At 64.5% G+C, this 26476-nt stretch overlaps 1 protein-coding gene across 1 annotated transcript in view; it reads right to left on the reverse strand.

The window, feature by feature from the left end:
- The window catches only part of SEPTIN9 (septin 9), a 131228-nt gene extending 126502 nt beyond the window's left edge, over positions 1-4726 (reverse strand). Inside the window, exon 1 of the mRNA XM_070059972.2 lies at positions 4594-4726. Coding sequence (XP_069916073.2) covers positions 4594-4612 — 19 coding nt within the window. The 5' untranslated portion in view covers positions 4613-4726. The remainder of the gene's footprint in view (positions 1-4593) is intronic.
- Positions 4727-26476: the final 21750 nt, after the last annotated feature.

A 26476-nucleotide genomic window follows, 5' to 3' on the forward strand; every position in this document is an offset into this window, starting at 1 on the left:
CCCCGCTGGATCTGGTCCTGGACGGGAACCTGAGCCGTGATTTACGGGAAGGCTGAGAAAGGGGGCCCCGGATGCGGACGGGATCCACCCGCAGCACGAGGCCCGGGCAGCAGCCTGCGGGCTTTGCCAGGGCCCCGCCCTTCCTGGGAACCAGGCTCACACCGGGGCCGGCGGGCGAGCCGTTGCCCCTGCTCCTGTGTCGGCCGCTGCCCCGGCACGCCCAGCCTGGCGAGGACCGGGTGCCTGGCACGGCACTGGGGACTTCCTCCACTGCCGTGGCTGCCCCCTGGCTCCCAGGTGCAAAGTCGGGGTCACCACAGGGCCTGGACACGTCCCTTGAGTGGCCTGGGAGGAGCAAGGACATCTCAGGAGCCAGGTGGAGACCCAAGTGAGGACCACCATCCAGGAGGCAAGGCGGGGTGGGAGCGAGCCAGCAAGCCGCGGGGCCCTCCTCGTCCCCTCGCCCAGCTCCTCCGGGGTCCCGCGGGAGGTCAGAGGGTGACAGTGGACTTGGGTGCCAGCCAGGGAGGGCCGGCAGCCCGAGCCCAAGTCCCGCCCCGCAACCTGCGCCAGGATCGGGTTACCCGCCCCCGGCCACTCCCGTTTCCTGTCCTGGAGCTCCCCAGGCTGCCACCAGTCACGCTTCGCAGAACCAGGTCAGCCCAGGCCCGGAACAAAGCTCAGTTGTCGAAGGGTTGCAGGCTGCCAAGAGGCCAGGGACCCGCAGGACGCCCAGGAGCGGCTCAATGTCCCCCTTCAATGTCCCCCTTCACCGGGTTGCAAATGGCCCCCGGGCCCAGCCTGAGGTCAGGGAGATAAGAGCCAGAAACCAGGCTGGAAGCAGAGGGCCCCACTGCACCCTGGGGACGGGACGGAGCCGGGCACTGGGTGGTGTCCAGCTGCCACTTCTGGAATGAGCGATGGAAGCCACACGGGGACTGGGGGCAGGCCAGGGACCCCGGGGAGCTCAGCAGGGCTCGTGGCAGAGTCAGGGGCCGGGCACCGCTGTTGGTCATGGAGTCGGTGCCACAGGCCTGGCTGCCCCCAGCACCCCCATGCCAGTGCCCAGACCCCCGGGGATAGTAACCGTGTGCTCTGTGCAGGCGCCAGAGGAGCCCCAGGGGACTTCACCCTTCACCGACACCCCTAGACTTGGGATGTTTCCAAGGCAACAGCTCAACAAACAGAGGCAGAGGAACCTGGCCTGTGGCTCCTCCCCACCCAGTGCTCCCAGCCCTGAGGGCCCCTCCCCCTGCACACACCCAGGGAACAGGGCCCAGGGGCTGGGGCTGTGTGCTGAACCTTCCTTATCAGGTTCATCTGCAGCGAGCCACGGGCCCACCTGCACTGCCCACACGCGGGCCCCACCCACGCGGGCAGGAGTCACAGAAGGCAGGCCTGGGCTCAGCAGAGAGTAGCAAGCCCCTCCTCTCTCAGAGACGCCCACCTGGGGCCTGGGAGCACCGGACCAGGACTGCAGACCACTGCCCCGCAGGGGTGACCCCCTGTCCTGCCCAGAGCTGGGACTACGGGGAGAAGGTGGCTGGGACACTCAGCGTGTGGCCAGCTGCACGGCACCCGGCTCTTAGAGCCCCTCCGGGCGGGCTGGGGGCTGCGGGCAGCCAGGTGACTGTGGTCCGGGCGAGTCGATGGCTCTGCCCGAGTGTGCCCCTGCCTCCACCCCAGGCTGGGAGGACGGGGCCGGCCAGCCCGGCCAGCTCTCTCACACGTTGGGGGGGTGGACAGAGACACCGACGAAGTGCACACGGTGGCTCTTTCTCTGCAGCCCAGGTCCCCTGAGCGTGCCAGGACAAACAAGCTGGGACGTGAGGCAGCAAGAGGCCGGGTGAGCAAGCGTGCAGAGGGAGAACCCTGTGCCCCACCCTCCCTGAGCCCCTGCCACCCCGAAAGCCGACCGCTTCAGTTCTGGGGCGCAGCAGGACTGTCCCAGGCTGCGTCCTGCCTGGCACCCCTGCCAGAACCTCCTGGAAGCTGTGCAGGACCCCGAGTGACCCCCAAGTGCACAGAGACACCCTCATGCCTATTCCGTGGCCCACAGGCCTCAGGGAAGTCCCCCCCCCCCCGGGTCCCCTGCCACCGAGTATGCCCCAGGAAGCCAAGGTCACAGACTGGAAGCTCCGGGAGCCCCCAGCACGGAGAAGACGGAGGCTCAGAACCCCAGAGGACAAGAGGGGGCAGCCAGGCCCTGGCCTCCAACAGAGGCAAGGGAGGGCGGCGGGAGCCCCTGGGCCCCCTGGTGCTGCAGGGCCTCCCTCCATCCGTGACAACAGAGGCCACGACCACCACAGCAGCTGACGAGCCACGGCAGGCGCTCCCACGTGCGGCTGCTGGGTACGCGGGAGCCCATTCGGCCGCCACAGCGAGGCAGCATGGCCCCCGTTCCACAGAGGGCAACTGCGACAGGGAGCCTTGTCCCCACCGTGAGAGGCCGCAGCCGGGGAGTCAACCCCAGCGGCCCGGTGGCTGCACACCCACTGGCCTAACCACAGGGCCACACAGCATACTGCCTGCAGCCTGCCATCAGCTCCGCCCCGCTGGAGGACGGGGAAGGTGCAGCCAGGACAGGCCCGGAACAGACGGGAGCAGCCAGACGGGAGCAGCCAGACGGAGCTTGCCCCCGCCCCCACCCCCACCCCATCCTACAACAGCCCCCCCCACCTCTGCTTTGTCCCTCACCTGGAAGGACCCTTTGTATTCCTCGTGCTCAAGACTTCTGGCCCCTCAAGGCCCACCTCCTCGCCGTCCAACCGCCCAGCTCTGCCCCTGGGCCTTCCGGCAGCGCTGGGAGGCTGGGGGTCCCACCTGCACCCGCCTGCCCGCCCGTGGAAACGCAGGGAGCCCACACCTGGTTGCCACTCGTGGGGCCTCCCGCCCGCAGTGTGTGTTCATCCCAAGGTCCTGGGTGACCCCAAACAAAAGTCCAGAGCCCCCGCCTCCTGGCGCTCGTGAGGCCTGAGCGGCTCCCCGGGAACAATCCTGTAACCACGCCAGGCGCCTGTTCCCAAGCCCACATCCAGCTCCACAGGCGACCATCGCTGTCAGGCCAGGGCACACAGGAAAACCTGCCCGGTGGTCCTGGGGTTTCCAGACCCCAGAGGGTTTGTAGCATCTTCCGCTGCTTCCCTCCCTCTCAGGGCCACGACATCCTCCAGGGACACCGGCAAGGGGCCCCTGGCGGCGGCAGGACACCAGCCCCTCCAGCCCGACCCCGCGGGGCTGCAGCAGAGTGCCCAGTCCCCGCTGGACCACTGCCAGCAGCGGGAACCACGCGGAAATAGCCGGAACCCTCCGGCTCCCCATCCTGAAAGGGGCCCCGCCCCTGTGAGCAAACACTGGGAGCCTGGGAGGCCTGCTCTTGAACTTGGCTTCCACCGCCGGCACCAGCTGGGTCGCCTGAGCCTTTGCACTGGGCTCACACGGAGCCCGGGCTCAGGACCTCAACCTGCAGTAGAGGCCTCAGGGGTGCGGCGGCCAAGGCCAAGGCCCAAGGACTGGTCACGCCCACTGTGCGGACACAGCCAGGATCAGGAACCCAGGCCACAGCAGACGGCTGGAGACCCCGGGACAGGACTGCGCCCCCGCAGGTGCCCACAACCATCCCAAGTATTTGGAGCATGTTGGGGAGGGAGGAAGGCCACGCGCCAAACCCCGGCTCTGCCACCTAGAAGCCCCCGCCCCCCAGCACCACACATCCAGGCACCGGTTCCTGAAACCTGAAGCCACTCAGCCAGCAGGGCACCTGAGGGGAGGCCGGAAGGTCCCTGGGGACAAAGCTTCAGGCTCGTTGGGGCTGCAGAGTGTGGGAAGCAGGAAGAGGTGAGAAGGCCCGAGGGGAGGAGGATGGCCGCTTCAGATGACCTCCCGGTCCCGTGATCCCGTGGTCTTATCAGTGAAAGTTCACTCACAGGCCCCGGCAGACTCCCGGTCCAAATAGGCTGAGGGGAGGGACAGAAGCCTGGTGGCCCCAGGAGGACAAAGCATCCTGCCTGGGTGGCCCGGGGGCAGGGCAGGGGAGACCACCAGGAAAAGCAGAGCAGGGTTCACCAGCCTGTTTGCTCATCTGTGAGATGGAACTTCCCCTCCATCCAGGAGCCTCCTATCCAAGCCCTCTGGGTGCATCCCGAGTGCCCCGGCCTCCTCCCCCGGGGACGGGCGGCGCCTGCCTGCCGGAGTGGACTTGGGACAGCTGCACGCGCTGACCCCTGCCTCCCGCAGACCCAAAAGAGGGACCCGAGCTGTGCTGGGACGGTCTGGTGTGTGTGTTGGGGGGGACTTCCCGGGCCTCACTGGTGGCGGAGAGATGGCGCCGCCGCCGCCGGACCCCCGAGGGGCCGCTCCACGCAGACGCACCGACCCTACCGAGCCAGCGATTCCGGCGAGGACCAAGGGGCGAGGGGTAGGGGGCGTCCTCCGAACCGGCCTCCCTGACTTCAGAGCGCGCAGGAGCCTCGGCCAAGGTCAGAGCGGCGCGCGGGGGCACGGGGGCAGCCAGGGGGTCAGTGCCCTCGGCGTCGCCCGCGCCGCGCCAACACCCGTCCTTTGCGCGGGCCGACCCGCTCGGCGCGCACCCACCTGAGTACGACTTCTTCATGGCGCCGCCGAGCCCCGCTCCCAGGAGAGTGTGGCGGCGAGGCCGCGGGCCGCGGGCTCCCACGTCGCTGATCCCGCGCCCGAGCGGCGGGCGGAGGGCGGGGAGCGGCGGGCGGCCCCGCCCCGCCCCGCCCAGGTGCGCACCGAGTCCCGCCCGCCCCGTGCCGGCGCCGCGCTGCACCTGCGGAACCGGCCCGGGAGGGCGCGCGCCCTGCGCCGGCCCCGCGCGCGCGCTGCTCCGCGCCCCGACCCAGGGTGTCCGAGGGTGCGGGCCGCCCGCTGCGTCCCGGGCGTCCCCGCCACTTCCTCGTTCGGAGTGCGGCCGGGATGTGGCCCGCCAGGTAGACGCGGCGAACGGGGAGTGCCCGGCGTGGCAGGGCCGGGTGGGACACCCAGGGGCCCGAGGCCGCCCGTGGAGCCGCGCACCTCTGTGAAACGGCTCATTCGGTGTGTGCGGGGTTCGGTGCCAGCTCGCCGGCCCGGTAATGTGTGCGGTGACTGTGGAAGAATTCGCTGTACTTTTGTGTCCTTAAGGTAAATGTCTGCGCTTAGAGAGTTAATTCATGGAGCGAGGGAGCGAGGGAGCGAGGCAGCCAGCTCCATCCACCGGTTCACGCCCCAGATGCCCGCAGGGGCCCTGGCTGGGCTGCAGCCGGGCGCTGGGGACTCCATCTGTGTCTCCCAGTGGGTGGTAGGGGTCCCTCACCTGCTGCCCCCCCCGGGGGGGTCTGCGTGAGCCAGGGAAGCTGGAGTGGGACTTGAACCCAGGCCCTCCCACATGGGACCGCGGCGTCTTAACCTACGTCTGACTGCTAAGCTAAAGCCCAGCCCTAAATCGTCTTGGTTTCAGTTATTTATTTCTGCTTAAAAACAAAACGTGCAGCGGAGAAAGTGATTAAGCGGTGCAGAAAGAGACTGAGCGAGGAGGGATCTGCCAGGTAGCCTGGGTGACCGAGGCGGCTGTTCCCGGCAGGGCGGGGCGTGGCCGGGCCTTGGTGCCAGAGACACTGGCAGGCCCGCCCTCTTGATGAAGACAGGGGGGAGGCGCACTGGTGCCACCCTTGAGAGCTCAGAGAACCTGTGACTGACAGCCCCAGAGCCCGCCCCCTCCCCCCCAACCAGGGTCCTGCCTAAGCCAGGGAGACCGGTGCCCAGGAGAACGGAGGGCCTGCATCCCCGTGGCTTTGCCCGTGCCCCCTGCCCCCGCTCAGGTCCAGACACAGGCCCTCCTGCCCCGGGGGGAGCTGACCGGACCACTCTGCCTGCCGGAGCCCGCTGCCTGGTCTGGGGGCAGGAGGGGAAGGGGTGTGAGGCAGGGAGCCCGCGAGGCCTGGGCAGTGCAGGGCCCTCGTGAGCAGCTGTCCGGGGATCTGGCCGCTCCGAGATGCGTCACATAGGGGCCAGCGCTGGGCTTAGGCCACTGCCTGTGATGCTGTGACTGCCGTCTAGGAGCGCCGGTCCAGTCCTGCCAGCCCCACTCCCATCCGCTCACCCTGCTGATGCACCTGCCACCCGTGTGGGAGACTGGGACGGACTCCTGGCTTCTGGCTCTGAGCAGTGAATGGAAGATTCTCTCTCTCTCTCTCTCTCTCTCTCTCAACTCTGCCTTTAGCAGAAATAAAACAAATATTTTTTAAAAATTTGGGAGTTTCCTATGTCAACTTAAAATCTATTCCACCAGACAAAAACCACGGCACTTCTTTTTTTAAAAAAAATGAATACAGTATTTTGGGGCAGCAGGAAAGTCCTTCAAAGAACACAGAGAATTCCAAGTTCTCCATCCCCCACCCCCACCGTCTCCCCTCTCACCAGCGCCTTGCATCAGGGCGGAGCTTGTTCCGGGCTGACCAGTGCCCTGCGTGGCTGTTAACTGAGGGCCAAAGTCCACCTGAGTCGCTCTCGGTGTGGCACCTTCTGGCAGTTTTGACAAATGAGAATCCTCCACCCACTGGCTCACTCCCCAAATGGCTGCAATGGCTGGGGCTGGGCCCGACCAAAGCCAGGAACTCCACCCGGGTCTCCCATGAGGGTGCAGGGGCCCAAGCACTTGGCCATCCTCTGCTGCTCTCCCAGGTGCGTTAGCAGGGAGCTGGATCGGAAGTGGAGCAATGGGGACTTGAACCTGAGTTCCTATGTGAAGCCGGGACACAGGGGCCTCCCCCAAGTCTTTTAGGGCATGAGGTTGTTGCCCTAAGGGAGGAGGACAGGAGGAATGAGAGGCTGCCCAGCCTTGCAGAGGCAGCAGGGAGGGGTGACTGGAAGACAGAGCCACGAGGCAGGAAGACAACCCCAGGGCAGGACTCGGAGACCCACCCCCCCCCAGCTCCCCCTGCAGGAGCCTTGGTGGACTCAAGCCGATGCAGTCCCAGTCCCCGACTTTCAGAGTCTGCGTGCCCTCTGCGGTGGGAGGGGCGCTGCCCCCCCCAAGAGCGAGGGAAGGGCAGAGCTGGCCACAGGGAGACCCCCAGCCCACGGGCTCTCCACCCTGTGCTCTTCAAGGTTCCCTTTGAATCGGGCCAGGCCATTGCTAAATTGTCACCAATGGTGCAGGCAGAAGTGACGCCCGGGGCTGGGCCAGGGGAGTGGATGCAGGTCACGTGGCTCCTGCAGAATCCGGGCCCTCGAAGGCCTCGGATCCTTGGATCGCAGTGGCTACAGCGGAGTTCCTCGCCCGCGGACTCCCCACACAGCGAGGAAAGAGGCGTGCGTGCAGGACAGCCCCGGGGCTGACTGTCCCGCCGGTCTGTGAGGCTCTCCCCCGGACACCTTATAAGGAAAACAGGCCTCCCTGGCCCGGATCCTGGCGGCTGCAGGTCTGCCCAGCTCGGTGCCAGGTCTGACTGGGCCACAGTGGGGCCGCAGCAGGTGCGTGGGGAAGGAGCATGTGGCTTGGGCGGAAGCAGGACGGCCGGCTGAGTCAGCCAAACCCACTTTGCAGGACCCACTCCTGCGGGGGTTGGCCAGCCCCCGGGACCCGACCCACGCCCTCTACCAGGACATAAGGCGGCGGCACCCCCAGGACCTCACGGCCTCTGGCCGGCCCCACCACCTCTCGCCCTGACCCCTGCACGGGCACCAGGCCCCCAGCACTTGAACCTTCGGGGATGCCCGACAGCCAAGGCCTGGCCCTGGCTTTGAGACCAATGCCGGGACAGGCCCCTCGCAGCTCTGTCTCGGGCTCGGCCCGGCCGCCGTCCTCGCCTGCTTGACTCAGCGTCTGCTCCCGGTGTGCGTGCGCTCCGTGTCTATCCCAGGGCCTTGAACTTGGGCGATGATTGAGGCTTTGCCGCAGGTGTGAGGTTCACAGTACAGGTGTGGCTACCCAGCCCCTCCCCTGTCTTGTGGGCACACACCCTGCCCCTAGCCGTCCCAAGAGCTTCTGGAAATATCCACTAAGATCTTTAAAATACCCCTAGGCTTTGCCGAGAAATTGATTTTTTTATTCACTGATACGTGTCTTGAATATTTCCGTATATTACCCTGTATGGGCCCTGGGAGTCCAGTGCTTCTGTTTTAAATGACAACTGAAATCAAGGCCAGGCGGGTGCAGTGAGAACACAGGGGCCCTCGCTGGGTCTGGGGGCCGAGGAGGGCTTCCCCGAAGTCAGGAGGCTGGGCAGTGACCAGCCAGGAAAAACAGGATCACAGGCTGCAGGCAGGGGACCACCCGTGCAAAGGCCCTGTGGTCAGTCTACCCGAGAACCCGGAGGACGGCTGCAGAGGCTGCGCCCAGAAGAGCTGGAGAGCTGGTACAGGCCTTGCACGTTAAGGACTCGGGGTTTTATCCCAAGAACGGAAGGCGTGGGAATGCTGAGAAGGGAGGGGGAGGGCTGAGTAAAATGTGGGGAGACAGGAGGGCCGAGTCCAGCTGGAGCCCCGGCAGTGCTGGGGCAGAGGAAGCGCTGGCGTGGGGGGTGCAGCGCTGTGAACGTTTCCGGGAGAAATTCCAGAGATAGAATCCACGGAGCCTGGGAACGCTCGCTGCAGCTGGGGGCGGAGGGGGCGAGGTGTCGGGGTGACTCAGGCTTCCGGCCCCGTGGCAGGTGGTCCCCTCGGCACCGGGTGGGCTGGTGTTCGGGGAGCTTCCGGGGTGGCGGTGGGGCCCTCGGGTCGGCGCTGGGTGTGGTCTGGCGGGCGGAGGCGGGGTCTCGGCTGGAAGTCCAGCTCCCTGTGTCTCGCTGGTAGAGTGGGAACTGAGGCCGACGGGGTCGGGACGCCCAGGGCCCGGGGGGCCGGGCGAGCACGTGGACGCCGCAGCAGCCCTGCCCTGAGCCCCGCGCTTGCAGAGAGCCAGGGCTGCCCAGCGGCCTGGGCCTGAGGAAAACAGAGCTCTGGTTGGTGGCCGCGGGCACGCGTGGTGAGGACCAGCACAGAGGGGGTGCGTCACGGTGAGGGCGCGAACGCCGGGCCGCTTGCACCCAGCCGATGGCCCAGGTGCCACCCGCGTGGGAGACCCCGGATGGAGCTCCCGGCTCCTGGCCCAGCCCCGGCTGTCGCGGGCATTTGGAGAGGGACCCTGCGGATGGAGCTGTCTCCTCGCTCTCGCTCCCCGCCCACCAGCCTGTTACCCCAACATTCAAGCTGAAGACAACAAACACACACACATTTTTGGAAAAGGCCTTTATGTTTTGTGAATTTCAGTTCAATAAATTATTTTTTGAAAACGAAGGCTAAAAGGCTAAAGGCACGTAAAATTCTACATAGAAAACAGACGCATAAAATGTACAATAAACTTAAAGATGGAAACGGCGGGAAGCCAGCAGTCTAGCAAGCGCTCCCTGGGCGGGCGGGGGGGGGTCTCCCAATGACTGGGGGGGGAGTGACTTGCTCCCTTCATTGCATTTTCCTGTGGTTTCCATACAAGCTGAGTTTGTTTTTCTAGCCTGAAAAGAATTAGGCGTGCGTGCTGCACGCATCAGCAGAGTGGAAACTGACAGACGCGCACGCCTGGCGTGCAGGGGGGCAGGGCGCATGCAGGTGACAGGTGCATGTAGGGGGGCAGGGCGCTGCCTCCCACCTCGGGGTGCATGCAGGTGACAGGTGCATGTAGGGGGACAGGGCGCATGCAGGTGACAGGTGCACTGGTGTCAGAGGTGCACTTTTCAGGAAAGACGGCAGCAGGAGGCACATGTGACACGCCCCCCCCCTCCGCTCCACGCATATGGTGAAGTCCCCTCCCTGGGGAGCAGGCCCCAGGCCTAGCGTTAAGAGAGGCCCCGGAGACCCTGAGATCCTGCAAAGACCACACAGGCCCGGGCTGCTGGGGGACCTGGGACTCAGCGTGCACCTGCCCTGAGCAGTGGCTGAGCCCACCCCCGCATTCCTGCCCCGCACTCCTGCCCAGCACTTCTGCTAGAGGGTGCGCCCCTCCCCCAGCGGCAGCCCAGGTGGGGGCGGGTCTTCTGGAAGATTGACAGGGCACCCCTTCTTTGGGGCTTCTTTGGGGCTCCTTGTGGTGGGGCCGCCAGGAGCAGCCAGGATCTTTACGCATCCCAGGTTCCTTGTCCTGCAGCAGAGGGCGGGGGTCAGGAAGTCGGGCACCGGGAAGCCCCTGTAAGGGGTGCTCTCCGCCGCGGGCCTTCTCAGAGCCTTTAATCTGCCGCCCGGTACTGCATCTGACGCCAGAACCTTGCAGGCTGCCCGGTCGGCCAGGTGTCGGGCAGCCACCCCAGGGGTCTGCCCGGCGCCCGCAGCCGCCTCCTGCCCGCACCCTGCCCCGCTCGGTCACTTCCCGCTGCCCCGTCCTCCGTCCTCCTCCTCCAGCCCGCTGGGGCTCCTCTCACCCGGAGGAGGCACCGGGAGGAGCTGGCAGAATGGACAGCTGCCCTCCAGGGCCCCAGAAAGGAGAGGCCCGCACCTGGCCGCCACCTCAGCAGCGCCTCCTGCTGGACAGCAAGCAAACTGGAGGCGGCACCTGCGCCCTGAACCGGTGCGGTTCACTCGCCTCCCAGCCTTCGAGCCGGCTGGGCCCGGTCTCCCAGCATTCCCTGTGCATTCTGCCCCCCTCGGGGTCTTCTCCCCTCCCCTGCTGCCCCCTCCCAACAGCCCCGCACCTCCCTCTCAGATTTTCCCTGGAGCCTTTAAGTAACCCCCCCAAGCCTGGGACCCACCCGCTACGTTAGGAACAGTCCCCGAGTGTGGAAAACTGTCTCTGGGCTCAGGACCGTGGTTCCGGGGGCGGTGGGGGCCGAAATCCCGAGTCTGCCCTGGGTCAGACCCGCCCCTTGGCCTCGCCGAGGCCCCCAGTTTCCTCCTGAGCTGGGGACACGCTGCCCCCAGCCTGCACTGATGGTCGGCGTGTGCTTCTGTCAACGGCGATTTAGGGCAGGGAGCCCGGCTGGGGTCACGTCACGGACCCTGCCGGCCGGCCGGCCTCAGTGCCGTGTGCAGGCGCTGGATGAAGACTGGGAACCAGCCCGCTGGGGCCCAGCCCTACACAGCCCACGTGGCCGGGCCCCGGCAGGGCCTCCAGGTGGGCGCCTCTCACATCTCCAGGGGTAGCAAATGTTAATTCGCTGTCTTTGAAAACGTGGGAGCCCCCGGGGGTGCAGCTGCAGGTGCCCTTGGCCGATCCAGGGGCTGCATGCTCGGGGGCGGGGCCGTGCAGCTCCCCCCCACCCCCGCAACCATGGGCGTCACCTCTGGGCGTCCTTAGCAGCTCTGCTCTGTCCTCCTCGGGCTCCCAAAGTGCCCCTGGTGTGGCCCCAACATCATATTTGGGACGTCCTTATACTAGAAAAAAAAATTGTTGACCTGAAATCCACATTTACCTGGTGTGTTCTGGAAGCCCCAAGGCCGGGAGGACTGGGCAGGCGGGGGACGGGCCTCACTGTGCAGGGCAGAGGCAGTGCCGAGGGTCTGGGTAAAGCGGAAGACACACAGGGGCCCGGTCTTCCCCCTGCCAGGTCTTCCTTCCGCTGTGCGCACGCGGATGTGTGAGGCCATCCTTAAAAATAAACTGGTGGTGACAGCAAGGAGTGCGTGACTTTTTAAAAAATATTCATTACTGTTGTTTGTTTTAAAGTTTTATTTATTTACTTGAGAGGCATAGTTAAGAGAGAGAGAGAGGGAGAGACACAGAGAGAGGTCCTCCATCCGCTGGTTCACTCCCCAAATGGCTGCAACGGCCAGAGCTGAGCCAGCAGGAGCCAGGGGCTTCCTCCGGGTCTCCCGCTGGGTGCAGGGGCCCCGGTACTTGCTCCATCCTCTGCTGCTTTCCCAAGCACATTAGCAGAGAGCTGGATCGGAAGTGGAGCAGCCGGGACTCAAATGGCACCCACATGGGATTCCACCACTGCAGGTGGCGGCTTTACCCACTAGGCTGCAGCGCCGGCCCCGGAGTGCATCTCTTTTAAAAGATGTATTTCTGGGCCGGCGCCGTGGCTCACTAGGCTAATCCTCCACCTTGCGGCGCCGGCACACCAGGTTCTAGTCCCGGTCGGGGCGCCGGATTCTGTCCCGGTTGCCCCTCTTCCAGGCCAGCTCTCTGCTGTGCCCCGGGAGTGCAGTGGAGGATGGCCCAAGTCCTTGGGCCCTGCACCCCATGGGAGACCAGGAGAAGTACCTGGCGCCTGGCATCGGATCAGCGCGGTGCGCTGGCCGCAGCGCGCCAGCCACGGCAGCCACTGGAGGGTGAACCAACGGCAAAAGGAAGACCTTTCTCTCTGTCTCTCTCTCACTGTCCACTCTGCCTGTCAAAAAATTTAAAAAAATTTTTTTAAATAAAAAAAAGATGTATTTCTGGGGGCTGGCGCCATGGCTCACTTGATTAATCCTCTGCCTTCAGTGCCGGCATCCCATATGGGCACCAGGTTCTAGTCCCGGGTTCTAGTCCCGGTTGCTCCTCTTCCAGGCCAGCTCTCTGCTGTGGCCCGGGAGTGCAGTGGAGGATGGCCCAAGTGCTTGGGCCCTGCACCGCATGGGAGACCAGGAAGAAGCACCTGGCTCCTGGCTTTGGATCGGTGCAGCTCTGGCCGTAGCAGCCATTTGGGGGGGGGGGGGTGTGAGCCAACAGAAGGAAGACCTCTCTCTCTCTCTCTCTCTCTCTGTCTCTCTCTCTCTCTCTCATTGTCTAACTCTATCTGTCAAAGAAAAAAAAAAAAGATGTATTTCCGGCAAAATAAGAACCTCGGAAGCCTGTCTGGAGGCCTCCAGTTTTGTTTTAAAATATTTACTTATTTATTTGAAAGACGGAGCTACAGAGAGAGATCTTCTATCCCTGGTTCACTCCCCAAATGCCCACAACAGCTGGAGCTGGACCAGACCAAAGCCAGGAGCCTGGAATCCATCCGGGTCTCCCACGTGGGTGCCGGGGCCATCTTTTGTTGCTTTCCCAGACACGACAGCAGAGCTGGATCGGAAGTGGAGCAGCAGGGACTCGATTCAACGCCCACATGGGGCGCCGGCACTGCAGGTGGTGGCTTAATCCAGTGCACCACAGCGCCAGCCCCCAGCATCCAGTTAAAAAGAAAAAAAAAAAATCCTGGGCTGTGAAACCCGCCAGACTGGGGAGGTAACGTGGGTGCCCCAGCCCCACCCACAGCAGGCCAGGCCTGCCCAGGGCTCCCCAGGCCTGCCCAGGGCTCCCCAGCCCCACAGCCAGCGGGCCAGGCCTGCCCAGGGCTCCCCAGGCCTGCCCAGGGCTCCCCCACCCGCAGCCTCCTCCTGGCTTGCTGACTTTGCGGCAGTTTCTCGTGTCCAGGTGGCACCTGCTCTGTCCAGTCCCCCTCCCCAGCTGCGTCAAGTGCTCAGGGCCATTCCCGGCCTGGGACCCTGCCAGCTGGGCCCCCGGGAGCTGTCACTTACCCTCTCTGATCTTTCATTCTCCGAGTCATGACATGCACAGTTGCCACGGTGCACAGGTGAGCCCACGTGTGCAGGCTGGTCAGTCGCACCCTTACACGCGTGCATTTTTCTGCCAATGCTATGATTCAGTAAAAGGGTTTATCAAAAATTCGCAGTAATTTCAACTAGCCAAGAGGGTTCCGGGAGAGGGAACCCGGCGCAGTGCATCTCGCAAGGCAAGGACCTCTTATCACCTCCCACTCTGCCGAGGGAACAGGGACTTGTTCTTTGTGGGTCGTCTGCAGCTGGCAGCGCCCACCCCAGGGTGGGGGCGGGGGCCTTCGGCTGAGCTCACATTTGGGTCAGTTTGATGAGGTTTTATTTTTTTTTAAAATTAACCTTCAAACCCATTGCATTCCAGGAAGCTGAAAAGTGACACTGGTTTTCTATTTTTAATGTTCTCCCAATAAAAGAAAATATTTAAAGCATTAAAAGAAGCCATCTTCAAGTCACCCCACACAGCAAACACAGATACACTTTAAACAAAGAAAATGAAAAGATATAGCCACAATAAGAAGAAGAAGAAGAAGGAGGAGGAGGAGGAGGAGACGAACCCTAAGATAACGGTCTCCATGTGACAGGCACGAGACACGAGGCCTGGAGCCGGCCCAGCTCTGCGAGGGGCAGGGCGGGGTCTCAGCTGTGCACCTGCAGTGGCGGGGGAAGAGGGGGCCGCAGCTTCTGACGCCGTAACGCCCGGGGAGCCCCAGTACCCTCCAGGAGCTGGGAGCACTGGCTGCTCCGGGGGAGGGAGGCGGGAGGGGAGACACCAGCAGAGGCCGCTCTGGGAGAGGAGATGAGGAGGGAAGAGACGGAGAGACGGAGAGACGGAGCGAGGGGGGGGGGAGAGTCTACTCCAACCTGACCCCAACACACACACACACGAGGGGGGAGAGAGAGTCTACTCCAACCTGACCCCAACACACACACGAGGGGGGGAGAGAATCTACTCCAACCTGACCCCAACACACACACACACGAGGGGGGAGAGAGAGTCTACTCCAACCTGACCCCAACACACACACGAGGGGGGAGAGAATCTACTCCAACCTGACCCCAACACACACACACACACACACACGAGGGGGGAGAGAGTCTACTCCAACCTGACCCCCACACACACACGAGGGCAAGGACGTCAGGGAGAGGGAAGAGGGGAGAGGGAGAGGGGAGGGGGGAGGGGAGAAGGGAGGGGGAGGGGGGAGAGGGGAGAGGGGAAGGGGAGAGGGAGAGGGGAGGGGGGAGGAGAGGGGGGAGGGGAGAGGAGAGAGGGGAGGGGGAGGAGGGAGAGGGGAGGGGGAGGAGGGAGGGGGAGGGGGAGGGGAGGGGGAGGGGGAGGGGGGAGAGGGGAGGGGGAGGAGGGAGAGGGGAGGGGGAGGAGGGAGGGGGAGGGGGAGGAGGGAGGGGGAGGGGGAGGGGAGGGGGAGAGAGGGGGAGGGGAGGGGAGGGGACAGGGGAGGGGAGAGGAGAGAGGGAGGGGGAGGGGAGAGGGAGGGGGAGGGGAGAGGGAGGGGGAGGGGAGAGGGAGGGGGAGGGAGGGGAGAGGGAGGGGGAGGGGAGAGGGAGGGGGAGGGGGGAGAGGAGAGAGAGGTCTTCCACCTGCTGGTTCACTCCCCAGATGCCCGCAACAGCGGGGCCTGAGCCAGGAGCCTGGAGCCCCGAGCTCCCTGCAGGTCTCCCGGGGGGTGGCAGGGACCCAGCTCCTCGAGCCATCACTGCTGCCTCCCAGGGTGCGTGGCAGGAAGCTGGAGACAGAAGTGGTGCCGGGACTCGAACCCGGGCTCTCTGATCCGGGACGTGGGTGTTTTAAGAGGTCTTAAAATCCGGACGCAACGCCCGCCCCTGAAGGTATGGTGCCTGCACTTGAACTCAGTGACAGCGTGTACGGACTGGGCCTGGGGAGCAGGGAGGGCCGCGTGGGCAGATGCGCCTGGGAGTGGCGCTCGGATGGAGCGGACGAACGGCCAGAGTGAGGAGTGACGGGGGCAGCGAGGACAGATGGAGGCGTCCAGGTGGGAACGAGGGACTGAGGCAAGGCCAATGTCAGCGCAACAGTGGCTGAGACTTTTCTAAGATTTATTCATTTATTTGAAAGTCAGAGCTAGAGAGAGAGAGAGAGAGAGAGAGAGAGAGAGAGAGAGAGACGCTTCCATCCGCTGGTCCACTCCCAAGATGGCGGCAATAGCCAGGGCTGAGCCAGGCTGAAGCCAGGAGCCAGGAGCTGCTTCTGGGTCTCCCATGTGTGTGCAGGGGCTCAAGCACTCGGGCTACTTCTGCGGCTTTCCCAGGCCATAGCAGGGAGCTGGGTCGGAAGTGGAGCGGCCGGGTCTCGAACTGGCGCCCCTATGGGATGGCGGTGTTGGGGGCTGAGATTTTTCAAAACCAAAAAGAGAACTGGGTCTTCAGCCAGAGGACAAGCAAGCATCTGTGCATGGAGACTTTGTAGCAAAGCCGCAGCCCAGGGTAGAGAGAATCAGAGGCTGCCAGAGATAGAGACAGACAGACAGGAGAGGCAGAAATGGCCCACACAGACACCCGAGTGGAGTCTGGAATGTCCACATCAAAACCTCAACCTGGAAGCTGACGCCGAGCTGCAGGGGGCAGGGGTGGGTCCGCCCTTCCCCTCCTGGCCCCTCCCCTCCCAGCCTCTCCCCTCCCTCCCTCCCTCCATGGAGCTCCCCCCCCCCCATCCAGCTGCACCTGCGGCTTCCCTGTTGCCTGGGGAACAAGCCCTCCTAGGCGCCTCCCACCTGCCTCTCCCCCAGTCTCCTCCACACCTGACGCCCTCTGCCCTGGGAGACGCTGGCGGAGCAGCATGAGTGCCACACACCCCGCCCTCGCCCTGGCAGCACCAGCCAGGCTTCTGCCCTGTACCACGGCAGAGCACAGGCCAAGCCCACCCAAGAGCCCTGTGCTCCCTTCTGCCAACGCAGGCCGGGCCCCGAGGCTCAGCGAGCGCCCAGGAGAGGACCCGGGCCCTGGCCCGGCCCGAGCTGCTGTCTTGGGATGCCCGCTCTGGGCTTGGGCAGGGAAGCACCGGCCCAGGGTACCCCCCGCGAGGGCCTGGCACACCCTGGAGCTCACCGCACGTGCACTCGCGCACGCCTCATCCCATCGCAGATTGGGGGCCGGAAGCCTGGGAGCGGCCAGCAGCTGGGCCGCGCTCCTGTGGCCTCCCTTCCCCGCCCCCCTCCTGCTTATCTGCACCCAGTGCTTGTCCTGAATGTCTGCTTCCAGCTGCACCCTAAATCCCAGGCCCCCGGGAGCCCCTGTGGGCAGGGCAAGGGGGGCCCCGCCCTGTGCACCCACAGACTTCCACACGGCCACGGCCTCCTGGGAAGAGGTCCCCAGGCTCCTCCTCGCCAGGCGGGGACCCAGGGGCTCAGGGGGTGTCCACCAGTGACTCCATCCCTGGGAAATCACAGGTTGGTGGAGAAGGTGGGCGCCTGGTGACCCACGAGGAGCCTAAATACCCACTGGGAAGGGACGGGCCCCAGACGGCGATGCCAGGGGCCTGGGAGCAGGCTGGCCACCGACGCCCTAGCAGGAAAGAGGGTGGGCAAGGGGTAGCGGCTGGGCCCTGGCAGCTGAGAGAGGCCTCCTCTTCCCCGGCCTGCCCCCCCCCACGCTGTGCCCCGGCCGGAAGCCCACGCAGGGAGAGACAGGCCCCGCGCACATCCCAGCTTTGGAAACCTTCCAGGGTTCATGTTCCTGGGCCAGGCTGAGCTGGGATGAGGGTGTGTGGGCTGGCCAGCAGCAGGACGGGGCTGATCCACCTGTGTGCTCCCTCCCCGGGGCCCTGCCCCCGCCCCCACCAGGGCTGGGTCCACCAAGATGCCCCTTGTGGATGGGAGAAGACAGCAGGAGGGAGAGAACTGGACGCCGGGTCAGGGGCGTGGGCGGCAGGCCCTGGACCAAAGGCTGTGGCCGACCTGGCCCCCGGCCTGGGATCCACCCCAAGACCCCCAGGTCCCCCTCCAGGCTTTGGACTGGGCAGGCTCAGCCCCTGAGCACAGAGCGGGGTTGGGGTCTCAGGGGCCCATGGGGCTGGCTCCCAGCTCTCACCCTCCCAGCTGGTCCTCATCCTTGCTGGGGCCACCGTGGGGGGCCAGAGGCCTCACTGTGGGGTCTGGCCTCCAGGGGTCCCTGCCAAGGGGGTTTCTCCCCTCTCTGTCTCTCTCCAGCTTCTTGGTGGGGGCAGGGGGCCTGTGAGTGGGGTCCAGCCGCCTCCCACAGGATGTGCCATGGGAGAGTGAACGTGGCCCAGGATCCCACAGCACCCATGGTGCCCCGTCGAGAAGGCTCGAGCCCTGCAGGCTGTGCGCTGGCTGAGACCCGGGGCCAGACCCGTGCGACCAGGCCCTCGGCTCCACACAGGAAAAGCTTCCGGGCCCCAGGGCCTTTGTCCCTTCGAAGTGTTTGAAGACTGCTCCCCCCAGGGCCCCAGGCTCAGGCACCCAGGTCTGATACTCAAGATTATGATACTTATTGTCGAAAAAGATGTGATGATGTGGAAGACAGATGACAGACGGGAGGTCTCTCACTGGCTGCTTCCCTCCCCAAAGGCCCACAACAGCCAGGCTGGGCCAGGTCAAAGCCAGGAGCCAGGAACTCCACTGGGGTCTCCCATGTGGGTGCAAGGGCTCAGCTGCCTGAGCCGCCACCTGCTGCCTTCCAGGTGCACCTGCAGGAAGCCAGGTCTGAAGAGGAGTGGCCAGGACTTGAGCCAGGCACTCTGAGACACAGGCATCCCCGCTATACCACAGGGCCGGCCCTGGTACTGGCATTTAAAAGGGAAGAAGTTGGCCGGCACCGCGGCTCACTAGGCTAATCCTCCGCCTGCGGCGCCAGCACACCGGGTTCTAGTCCCGGTCGGGGCGCCGGATTCTGTCCCGGTTGCCCCTCTTCCAGGCCAGCCCTCTGCTGTGGCCTGGGAGTGCAGTGGAGGATGGCCCAAGTGCTTGGGCCCTGCACCCCATGGGAGACCAGGAGAAGCACCTGGCTCCTGCCATCGGATCAGCGCGGTGCACCGGCCGCAGCGCGCTGGCCGCGGCGGCCATTGGAGGGTGAACCAACGGCAAAAGGAAGACCTTTCTCTCTGTCTCTCTCTCTCACTGTCCACTCTGCCTGTCAAAAATAAAATAAATTTAAAAAATTAAAAATAAGGGAAGAAGTAACGCAGGGTGACGGGGTCACTTAAAGTGCAGAAACACCGGTGGCAGCAGACGTGGGAAACCTGTGCGAGCCCAGAGCAGCCGCTGAGAAGGCCACGCAGCACACACTCAAAGGCTCTAAGTAAGCCAAGACGGAATCCTAAAAATACGCCGCAGGAACGGAAGACGGGAGAAACAGGAAATAAACAGAAAAAAAAAATAGTAAAATGGGAGTCAGCCTTGCAGGCCGGTGCTCTGCACAGACCAGGGAACAGTCAGACTGCAGAGTGGGCTGCAAGAGGAGCCATCTGTGCACCAGGTACAAGAAACTCACTCGCGGCCCGCGCTGTGGCGGAGCGGGTAAAGCCGCTGTCTGCAGTGCCGGCATCCCATGTGGGCACTGGTTCGAGTCCCGGCTGCTGCACTTCCGATCCAGCTCTCTGCTGTGGCCTGGGAAAGCAGTGGAAGATGGCCCAACTCCTTGGTCCCCTGCACCCACGTGGGAGACCGGGAGGAAGCTCCTGGCTCCTGGCTTCGACCTGGCCCAGAGCCGCAGCCATCAGCCCTGTGCGTGGACACGGGAGCTCCAGCAGGTGGCGCCATCACCTCTGGAATGAATCCGGTGGCTCCAGCGCACAGATCCTGTCCCCAGCAGGCGCCCACCCGGGCGTCACCTCCTTCTAGGTGTAGGGGGCACTGCTCGTGTCAGACCACCCCCACCCTCCCCTTCCCACACACCCGGGTTTCGGAGCAGCGCACACACTTGGCCTCAGGCAGCCGTGCTGTGTGTTCAAGTCCCTGCCGTGGCTCCGGGCCCCTCGGGTCTCCCCTGAAGGATCGCTGGCCCCAGGGCTGCTTAGAGGGGCAGCGGGAGAGGAACCGGGCTCAGTCGGGGCCCTGGTTAGGAACTATGTCCAAGCCCTGTGCTGGCTGTGCTGAGTGACTGGCGGGCCGGGGACCCCGTCATTCCCTGCTCCAAGGAAGAGACAAAGGGACAGCAGGACAGGTCACCAGAAAGAGGTGGAGAGCAGTGACTTCCCGGAGTTACCGGCACACGTGCACACACATGCACACACATGCAGCACACATGCCAACACCCACACGCAGACACGGACATACACGCACAGCCACGTAGACATGTACACAAATACACGAATGTGTGCACACACCCACGCACACACAGATGCATGCACAAGGCAATGCTTACCGTATACACACATGTACACATAGGCAGGCACATATATGCACACAGGATGCACACACAATGCATGTACACACACACCCCAGGTCTCCGGTGCCCCTGGGCTGCGGGCGACCCCAGCTCAGGGCCAGCCACCTTGTGGGATGCTCCCTGTAAGGGCAGGGCCATACCGGTGCTGCCCGTGGCCTTCAGGCCGTCCCCTGACCGGCACTGAGCCAGGTGGTCAGAAGGCTGTGACGCGGACAGCAGCAGCGCGCAGTGCACCACCCAAGCAGCTGAGCTCTCCTGCCACGGCCAGCCTGGGCCAGCCTGGGCCAGCCTGGGCTTGCCGGGTCGCCGGGACCCCTAGTGTGCGCCAGGGCCCTGCTACCACTGTGGGCGACCCACGGCCTCCACCTTGGAGCAGGGGGTGACAGGGTCCCCGGGCCACCGGTCACTCAGCACAACGGGCACAGGGCTGACAGACACAGCTCCTAACCAGGGCCCCGCGGAGCCCCTGGTCCTCTCCCCACCCACCCAGGCCTCGCCGGTGAAACCCCCGCCCGGGTCGGCTGCTCCCTCGCTCCCCTCCCCACCCTGGCCCCTGTTCTAGCTCTGAGCTCTCTGCCCCCAGACTACTTGGCTGAGGCCCCGCCCATCTGCGCAGCCGCCCCCCTGCACACTGCTCCCAAGGGTCTCAGGGAGCTGGCTGGAGTCTGGGGTCCGGGGCAGAGCTTCGCCCCCAACCCTTGTACTCCCAAACCCACCACCTTCCCGCAGAGGCTCCAAAACAAATTCTCACGCCGGAAGGACAGGGCTGGCTCTTCAGGGGCCAGGTGAGGTCCTTGGGCTGCGCCCTGCACACCCTGAGCTGGGGACGTCAGGACCTGGGGCGCCCTGTCTGCCCCACCCCCTCCGGCTCCCTCCGGCAGCAGCCACAGGGAGCTGGCAGGCAGTGGAGGCACCAGGCCTGTGCCTGCTGAGGTGGGGTGGGGGTGGGGTGAGGATCTCCCAGGGGAAAACACCGCTCCCACAGGCCCCCCGGGGCCCTGAGCATGATGGGAAGGCCTTGAGTCCTCAGGGTCTTCGTCACCGGCACAGCCAAGTCGTCGCCGCATCGCTGTGTCAGCGCCAGCTCTCAGGCTAAGGCCTCCCCGTGGCAGCCTCCTCTGTCCACCCTTGGAGGGGCCTGGGGACTTCCAAGGCCGTGCGCCTGGCCCTGGGCAGGGCTGACGGCTGGAGCCCCACCGGCCTGCACTGGCCCGCGCCGGCCCGCGCAAAGGAAGCATGCACAGAAAGGTTGTGGCCATCAGCCCCGCTCACGGTAACCAGCTGTCCAGAGGCAGGACCGGGCCTGGACGCGAGGCTGCAGGGTGGAGCTGGGGGTGGGGGAGGCGGGGGAACAGGGGCTGCCCGCTGCCCGGCGCTCCCTGAGGTCCGCACATCGTGCGTGTGGCGCTGACTCTAGGGTCATAAAATGGGATGCATCCACACACGGGTCACACAGCGTGTCCCAGGAGAGGCACACTCAGCCCTCAGGGTACCTGTGGCCAGGTGCCCACACGCACATGCACACGCATGCGCACACACACACTCTTCTCCCCAACTCCCAAATCAACGTGTCTGGGCTCTAAGAAAAGTCCCCCCGTGCGCAATCCAGAGAACACCCAGAAGCAATCACGGGAGATCTGGCGCTCGTTCCCAAGGGCTCTGCCCAGAGCACGCGGATACGCGGTGCACCCGGGCGCGGGGCTTCAGCATTTGCTGGTGACAATGACGGTGATGACGGTGCCGAGCGGCCACGCGCCAGGCGCTTGTGCGAACACCGGCTTTACTGGGAGGTGAGCCCTCTGCCACGTGGCCCGCATGGCCCGCGGGGCCTGGAGCCTGATGTGCAGCCCTGGGCGGGGACGGCCCCCTGGGAGAAGCCGCTGAGCCCACAGCCATTGCGTGCAGAGCTGGGCTGGGGAGAGGCGAGGCCGGACGCGCCACAGGATACAGCTTCTGCCCAGGCCAGGGTGCGCGCACACCAGGCTCTGCACAGCCAAGGAAACTGACATCGGCCTGGTCTGAGCAGTCACGGTTTCAGGGGCGTCGAGGGGACAGCAAAACCTTGGAGGAGTCCCGGGGGCACCTTCCACGAGCGCCACGCGCATCACAGCTCCCGGCCACGGGCTCCCCGTGTGGCTCTGGGCCCCGGGCCCTCCCCCAAGGCACGCAGCCCTGCGTCACATCAGCGATCCCCAACTCAGAGGATGTGGGGCAGCTGCCGACAGCGTCTCGCAGGGAGACCGGAGCTGCAGTGTGCAGGACGGCCCTGCCCCACCTGTCAGCGGCGCCCCGGCTGGGAGGCCAGCGCTGGACAAGCCCGCGGCCATCCCCGGCTGACGGGTGCACGGACGTGGGCGTGGTGCGGCCGCAGCGACGCTGGCCCTGGCCTGGAATCCTCTCCCACGGGGGCTTGGGCGCCAAGTATTGCCACAGACAGAAACCAGCGTTCTTTGTGCCTCTTTCCAAGCTGTAGTGGGGAGGGGACCCTGCGCTGGCCCCCCAGGCCCAGAGACAGCCCCAGCCCAGAGGGCCGAGCCAGTGTCCTGGAGGGAAATCCCCACGGGGCCGCCCCCACTCCGCTCCAGCGCACAATCTCCCCACAAGACTCTGAAACCACACGGCTCCCAGAGAGGAGTTTAAAAATGCGGAGATACGGCCGGCGCCGTGGCTCACTAGGCTAATCCTCCGCCTTGCGGCGCCAGCACACCGGGTTCTAGTCCCGGTCGGGGCACCGGATTCTGTCCCGGTTGCCCTCTTCCAGGCCAGCTCTCTGCTGTGGCCCGGGAGTGCAGTGGAGGATGGCCCAAGTGCTTGGGCCCTGCACCCCATGGGAGACCAGGAGAAGTACCTGGCTCCTGCCATCGGATCAGCGCGGTGCACCAGCCGCGGCGGCCATTGGAGGGTGAACCAATGGCAAAAGGAAGACCTTTCTCTCTGTCTCTCTCTCTCACTGTCCACTCTGCCTGTCAAAAAATAAAAATAAAAAAATAAACAAAAAAAAACAAACAAAAAAAACCGAGGAAATAAAGGTGAATCGCTCGTCATTCGGCTGTGGACTGAAGGCGGGAGCAGGGGCGTCCCAAGGCCGGCTACCCAGCCACAAGAGGGCGCTCTGCCCACTGGGGTCAGGGAAGCTGTGGGCGCCGCTGTGCCTGCTGCCCCCACTTCAGGTGGCCTGCGGGACCCAGCGTGCGTCCCCAGAGGCCTTCTCCAGGGGCTCCGGCACTGCCCATCCCCACCTCACTCCTCACACAAGGCTGCACACCTGCTGCACCCGGGCTTCAAATGCAGAGCAAACCATGGGAGGCCCAGGGGAAAACGCGGGAGAACTGAGCAGGGGGGAAGCAAGCGGGGTAGAAAACCTGGCCAGATGCCGGGACCACAAACATTTCCGGGGGTGGGGGTGAGGGCGGGGCCAAACGGCAAACACAGCTGCTCCCCGTCTCCTGGGGTCCCTGCCGACCCGGCCACCTCCTGCCCCTCCCCCACGACCTCTGACCTCTCTGGATGTGTCAGGATGAGCCCCTTCTGCAGTGGTGACAAAATAACCCGACCTCTCCAGGCGTGACACGGCACGGGTCTCCTCCCTCACCTAGCCCAGTGGGAGGGGCCGGCCTCGTGGCGAAGGTTAAGCCGGCGTCGCCAGCATCCCGTATCGGAGCGTCAATTCGAGTCCTGGCTGCTCCACTTCTGATCCAGCTCCCCGTTAGTGGCCTGGGAAAGCAGCAGATGGTGGTCCAAGAACCTGAGACCCTGCCATTCATGTGGGAGATTCCTGGCTCCAGCCTGGACCGACCGGTCCTGCCCATTGCAGCTGCCTGGGGAGTGAAGAGCAGAGAGATCTCTCCCTCTGTATCACTGTGCTCTTCAAAAACACAAATCGAAAGGAAGAGAAGGAAGGAAGGAAGGAAGGAAGGAAGGAAGGAAGGGAGGGAGGGAGGGAGGGAGGGAGGGAGGGAGGGAGGGAGGGAGGGAGGGAGGGAGGGAGGGAGGAGGAGCTGGTGTTGTGGCACAGTAGGTTAATCCTCCATCAGCAGCGTCAGCATCCCATGTGGGTGCCGGTTCAAGACCCCGCTGCTCCATTTCTGATCCAGCTCTGCTGTGGCCTGGGAAGGCAGTGGAGGATGGCCCAAGTGCTTGGGCTCCTGCACCTGCGTGGGAGACCGAAAAGAAGCTCCTGGCTTTGGATTGGCACAGCTCTGACCATACGGCCATCTGGGGAGTGAACCAGTGGATGGAAGACCTCTCCTCCCCCCCCTTTCACTGTAACTCTATCTCTCAAATAAATAAATAAAATCTTAAAAAAAAAAAAAAGAAAAAGAAAACGAGCAAAATATAGGAATAAACGTGTCACCAGCAAGGACCCAGAGCTGACGAGGACGCGGACAGTGAGCCGGTGGGGACAGACGGGTGACAGCCACATGGAGCCCCACCACACACCCGCCCAAGGGTGGAGATAACAAACCCCAGCCCCACAAACACGCAGAGCCCCTAGGCACCGGCAGGGCATAACTGGCTAGCGGCAGCGCCAAGTGCAGGCGAGGAGGCTCACGCGTCGCTGCTGGGGGACCCGGGTGCAGCCACGTGGAAAGCAGACGCTGCCGGCGGGTAAAGCTGGCCTCGGAACCTTCTAGAAAGCACTCAGCGACCGTGAGACCCAGCACTGCTGTCCCGGGCGCTCAGCCCCAGCGAAGCAGGAGTCTGAGTGCACAGAAAAACCTGCACGCAGATGTCCACAGATTTATGTGAAATGAAAACTGCAAACAACCCGCTGCCCTCCTGTGGACAAACGACCAAACGAGCCGGGCCGGCAGGCACCGTGCTGCCGGGAGAGCCGCCGCCGGGGACCCTGGCATCTCTGAGAGCCGGGCAGGTCCTGCTGCCAGTGATGCACCCGGGAAGGCAGCAGACGGGGGCCCAGGCTGGCCCCTGCAGCCACGGGGTGACCCGGACAGTCCCCTCCCCCTCCCCTCCCCCCACCCCTCCCCATCCCCCTCTCTCCCTTGCTTTCTGGCGCTCTACCTTTCACATAAACGCATATATAAATAAACAGACCTTAGAAGAAAAATCCAACTGTGGTCGGCCCACCCCGCAGGACCCACCGGGCACTGACAGGGAGCGGAGCCCTGGGTCACGCGGCCACACGGGCGCCTCTCCAGGGAGTCACGTGTGAGAGGTGGAGCCTGTGCCTGGGCTCCGGGCTGTGGGAGTCGGGGCCGTGCAGAGAACAGGCCCACTGGGACGCACAGGGCTGCTCTCACGAGGTCACGGGGACCATGGAGACGCAGTGGTACAGGCCGGGACGCACAGGGCTGCTCTCACGAGGTCACGGGGACCACGGAGACACAGTGGTGCAGGCCGGGACACACAGGGCTGCTCTCACGAGGTCACGGGGACCATGGAGACACAGTGGTGCAGGCCGGGACGCACAGGGCTGCTCTCACGAGGTCACGGGGACCATGGAGACACAGTGGTGCAGGCCGGGGCCCGAGCTCCAGGGGAGCTGCTGGGGTCACGCCGTGCTGAGCCCCAAGGCCAAAAGCCAGAGCCCTGGTGTCCAGGGCAGGAGGAGGGGTCTCGGCCCCTCCAGGAGGGCAAGGTCGCCCTCCTCCACCTCTTGTGCTCAGGCCCTCGATGGGTGGGCTGCTGCCCCCTGCACCTGGAGGGACGGGGGGCGTGGACTTCTCCCCTTGTTCTATGGCTTCAAAGCCCATTCCTGGGACCTGCACTTGGGTCATCCTCCACTCATTTTCCCAGGCCATTAGCTGGGAGCTGGATCAGAAGTGGAGCAGTGGGGACATGAATTGGGACCCATATGAGATGCACGGTGGGTAAGGCCGCTGCCTGCAGTGCCAGAATCCCGTATGGGCGCTGGTTCGAGTCCCGGCTGCTCCTCTTCTGATCCAGCTCCCTGCTGATGTGCCTGGGAAAGCAGTGGAGGATGGCCCACGTGCTTGAGCCCCTGCACCGACGTGGGAGACCCGGATGAACCAGCAGGTGGAAGATCTGTCTGTCTCTCTCTGTCTCTCCCCCACTCTCTCTAACTCTGCCTTTCAAATAAGTATACAAATCTTAAAAAAAAAAAAAAAAAACTCCTGAAAACACCCTCCCAAACTCAGAGAGGAAGTCTCACCAGCGGCCTGGTGTGGCGCCCAGAGGTTCCCGTGTTGGACACCTGGTACCCAGCGGGGGTGGGGGGCTGAGCTGGCTGGAGTCATGAGGGCTGAGAGGGCGCCCCCTCGGCAGGGGTTGGCACCACTCCTGCCAGTGAGTTCCATGAGGCTGGGCCCCCCGCCGGCCGGCCCGCCCTCTCTCTCCCCGTCACGGCTGCGCTTGTGGCACGTGAGCCAGTACTGTCCTGTGAGCCCCAGCCCCAGGGACCTCGTCACCGCGACAGGACACAGGCAGGACACGAGCTGTGTGATGCCGTTCACAAAATGAAACAAAGCCCCAGGCATGGGGGTCAGTGGGAGGGAGGGAGGGAGGGAGGGGCCCTGTGGTGGCCGCACCTGGACAAGGAAGCAGCCGGGAGGTCAAGCTCAAGTTCAGCCGGGGTGGGCTGTGTCCCTGATGGTGGCTGGGCTGGTCCCCACTCTGTACCGGCCCTGAGGGGCACAGGAGACCGGCCGAAGCCCCC

Source organism: Oryctolagus cuniculus, chromosome 17 (genome assembly GCF_051225735.1).
Source record: "Oryctolagus cuniculus isolate XC-2025 breed Fujian yellow rabbit chromosome 17, ASM5122573v1, whole genome shotgun sequence".
Classification (NCBI taxonomy): domain Eukaryota; kingdom Metazoa; phylum Chordata; class Mammalia; order Lagomorpha; family Leporidae; genus Oryctolagus; species Oryctolagus cuniculus.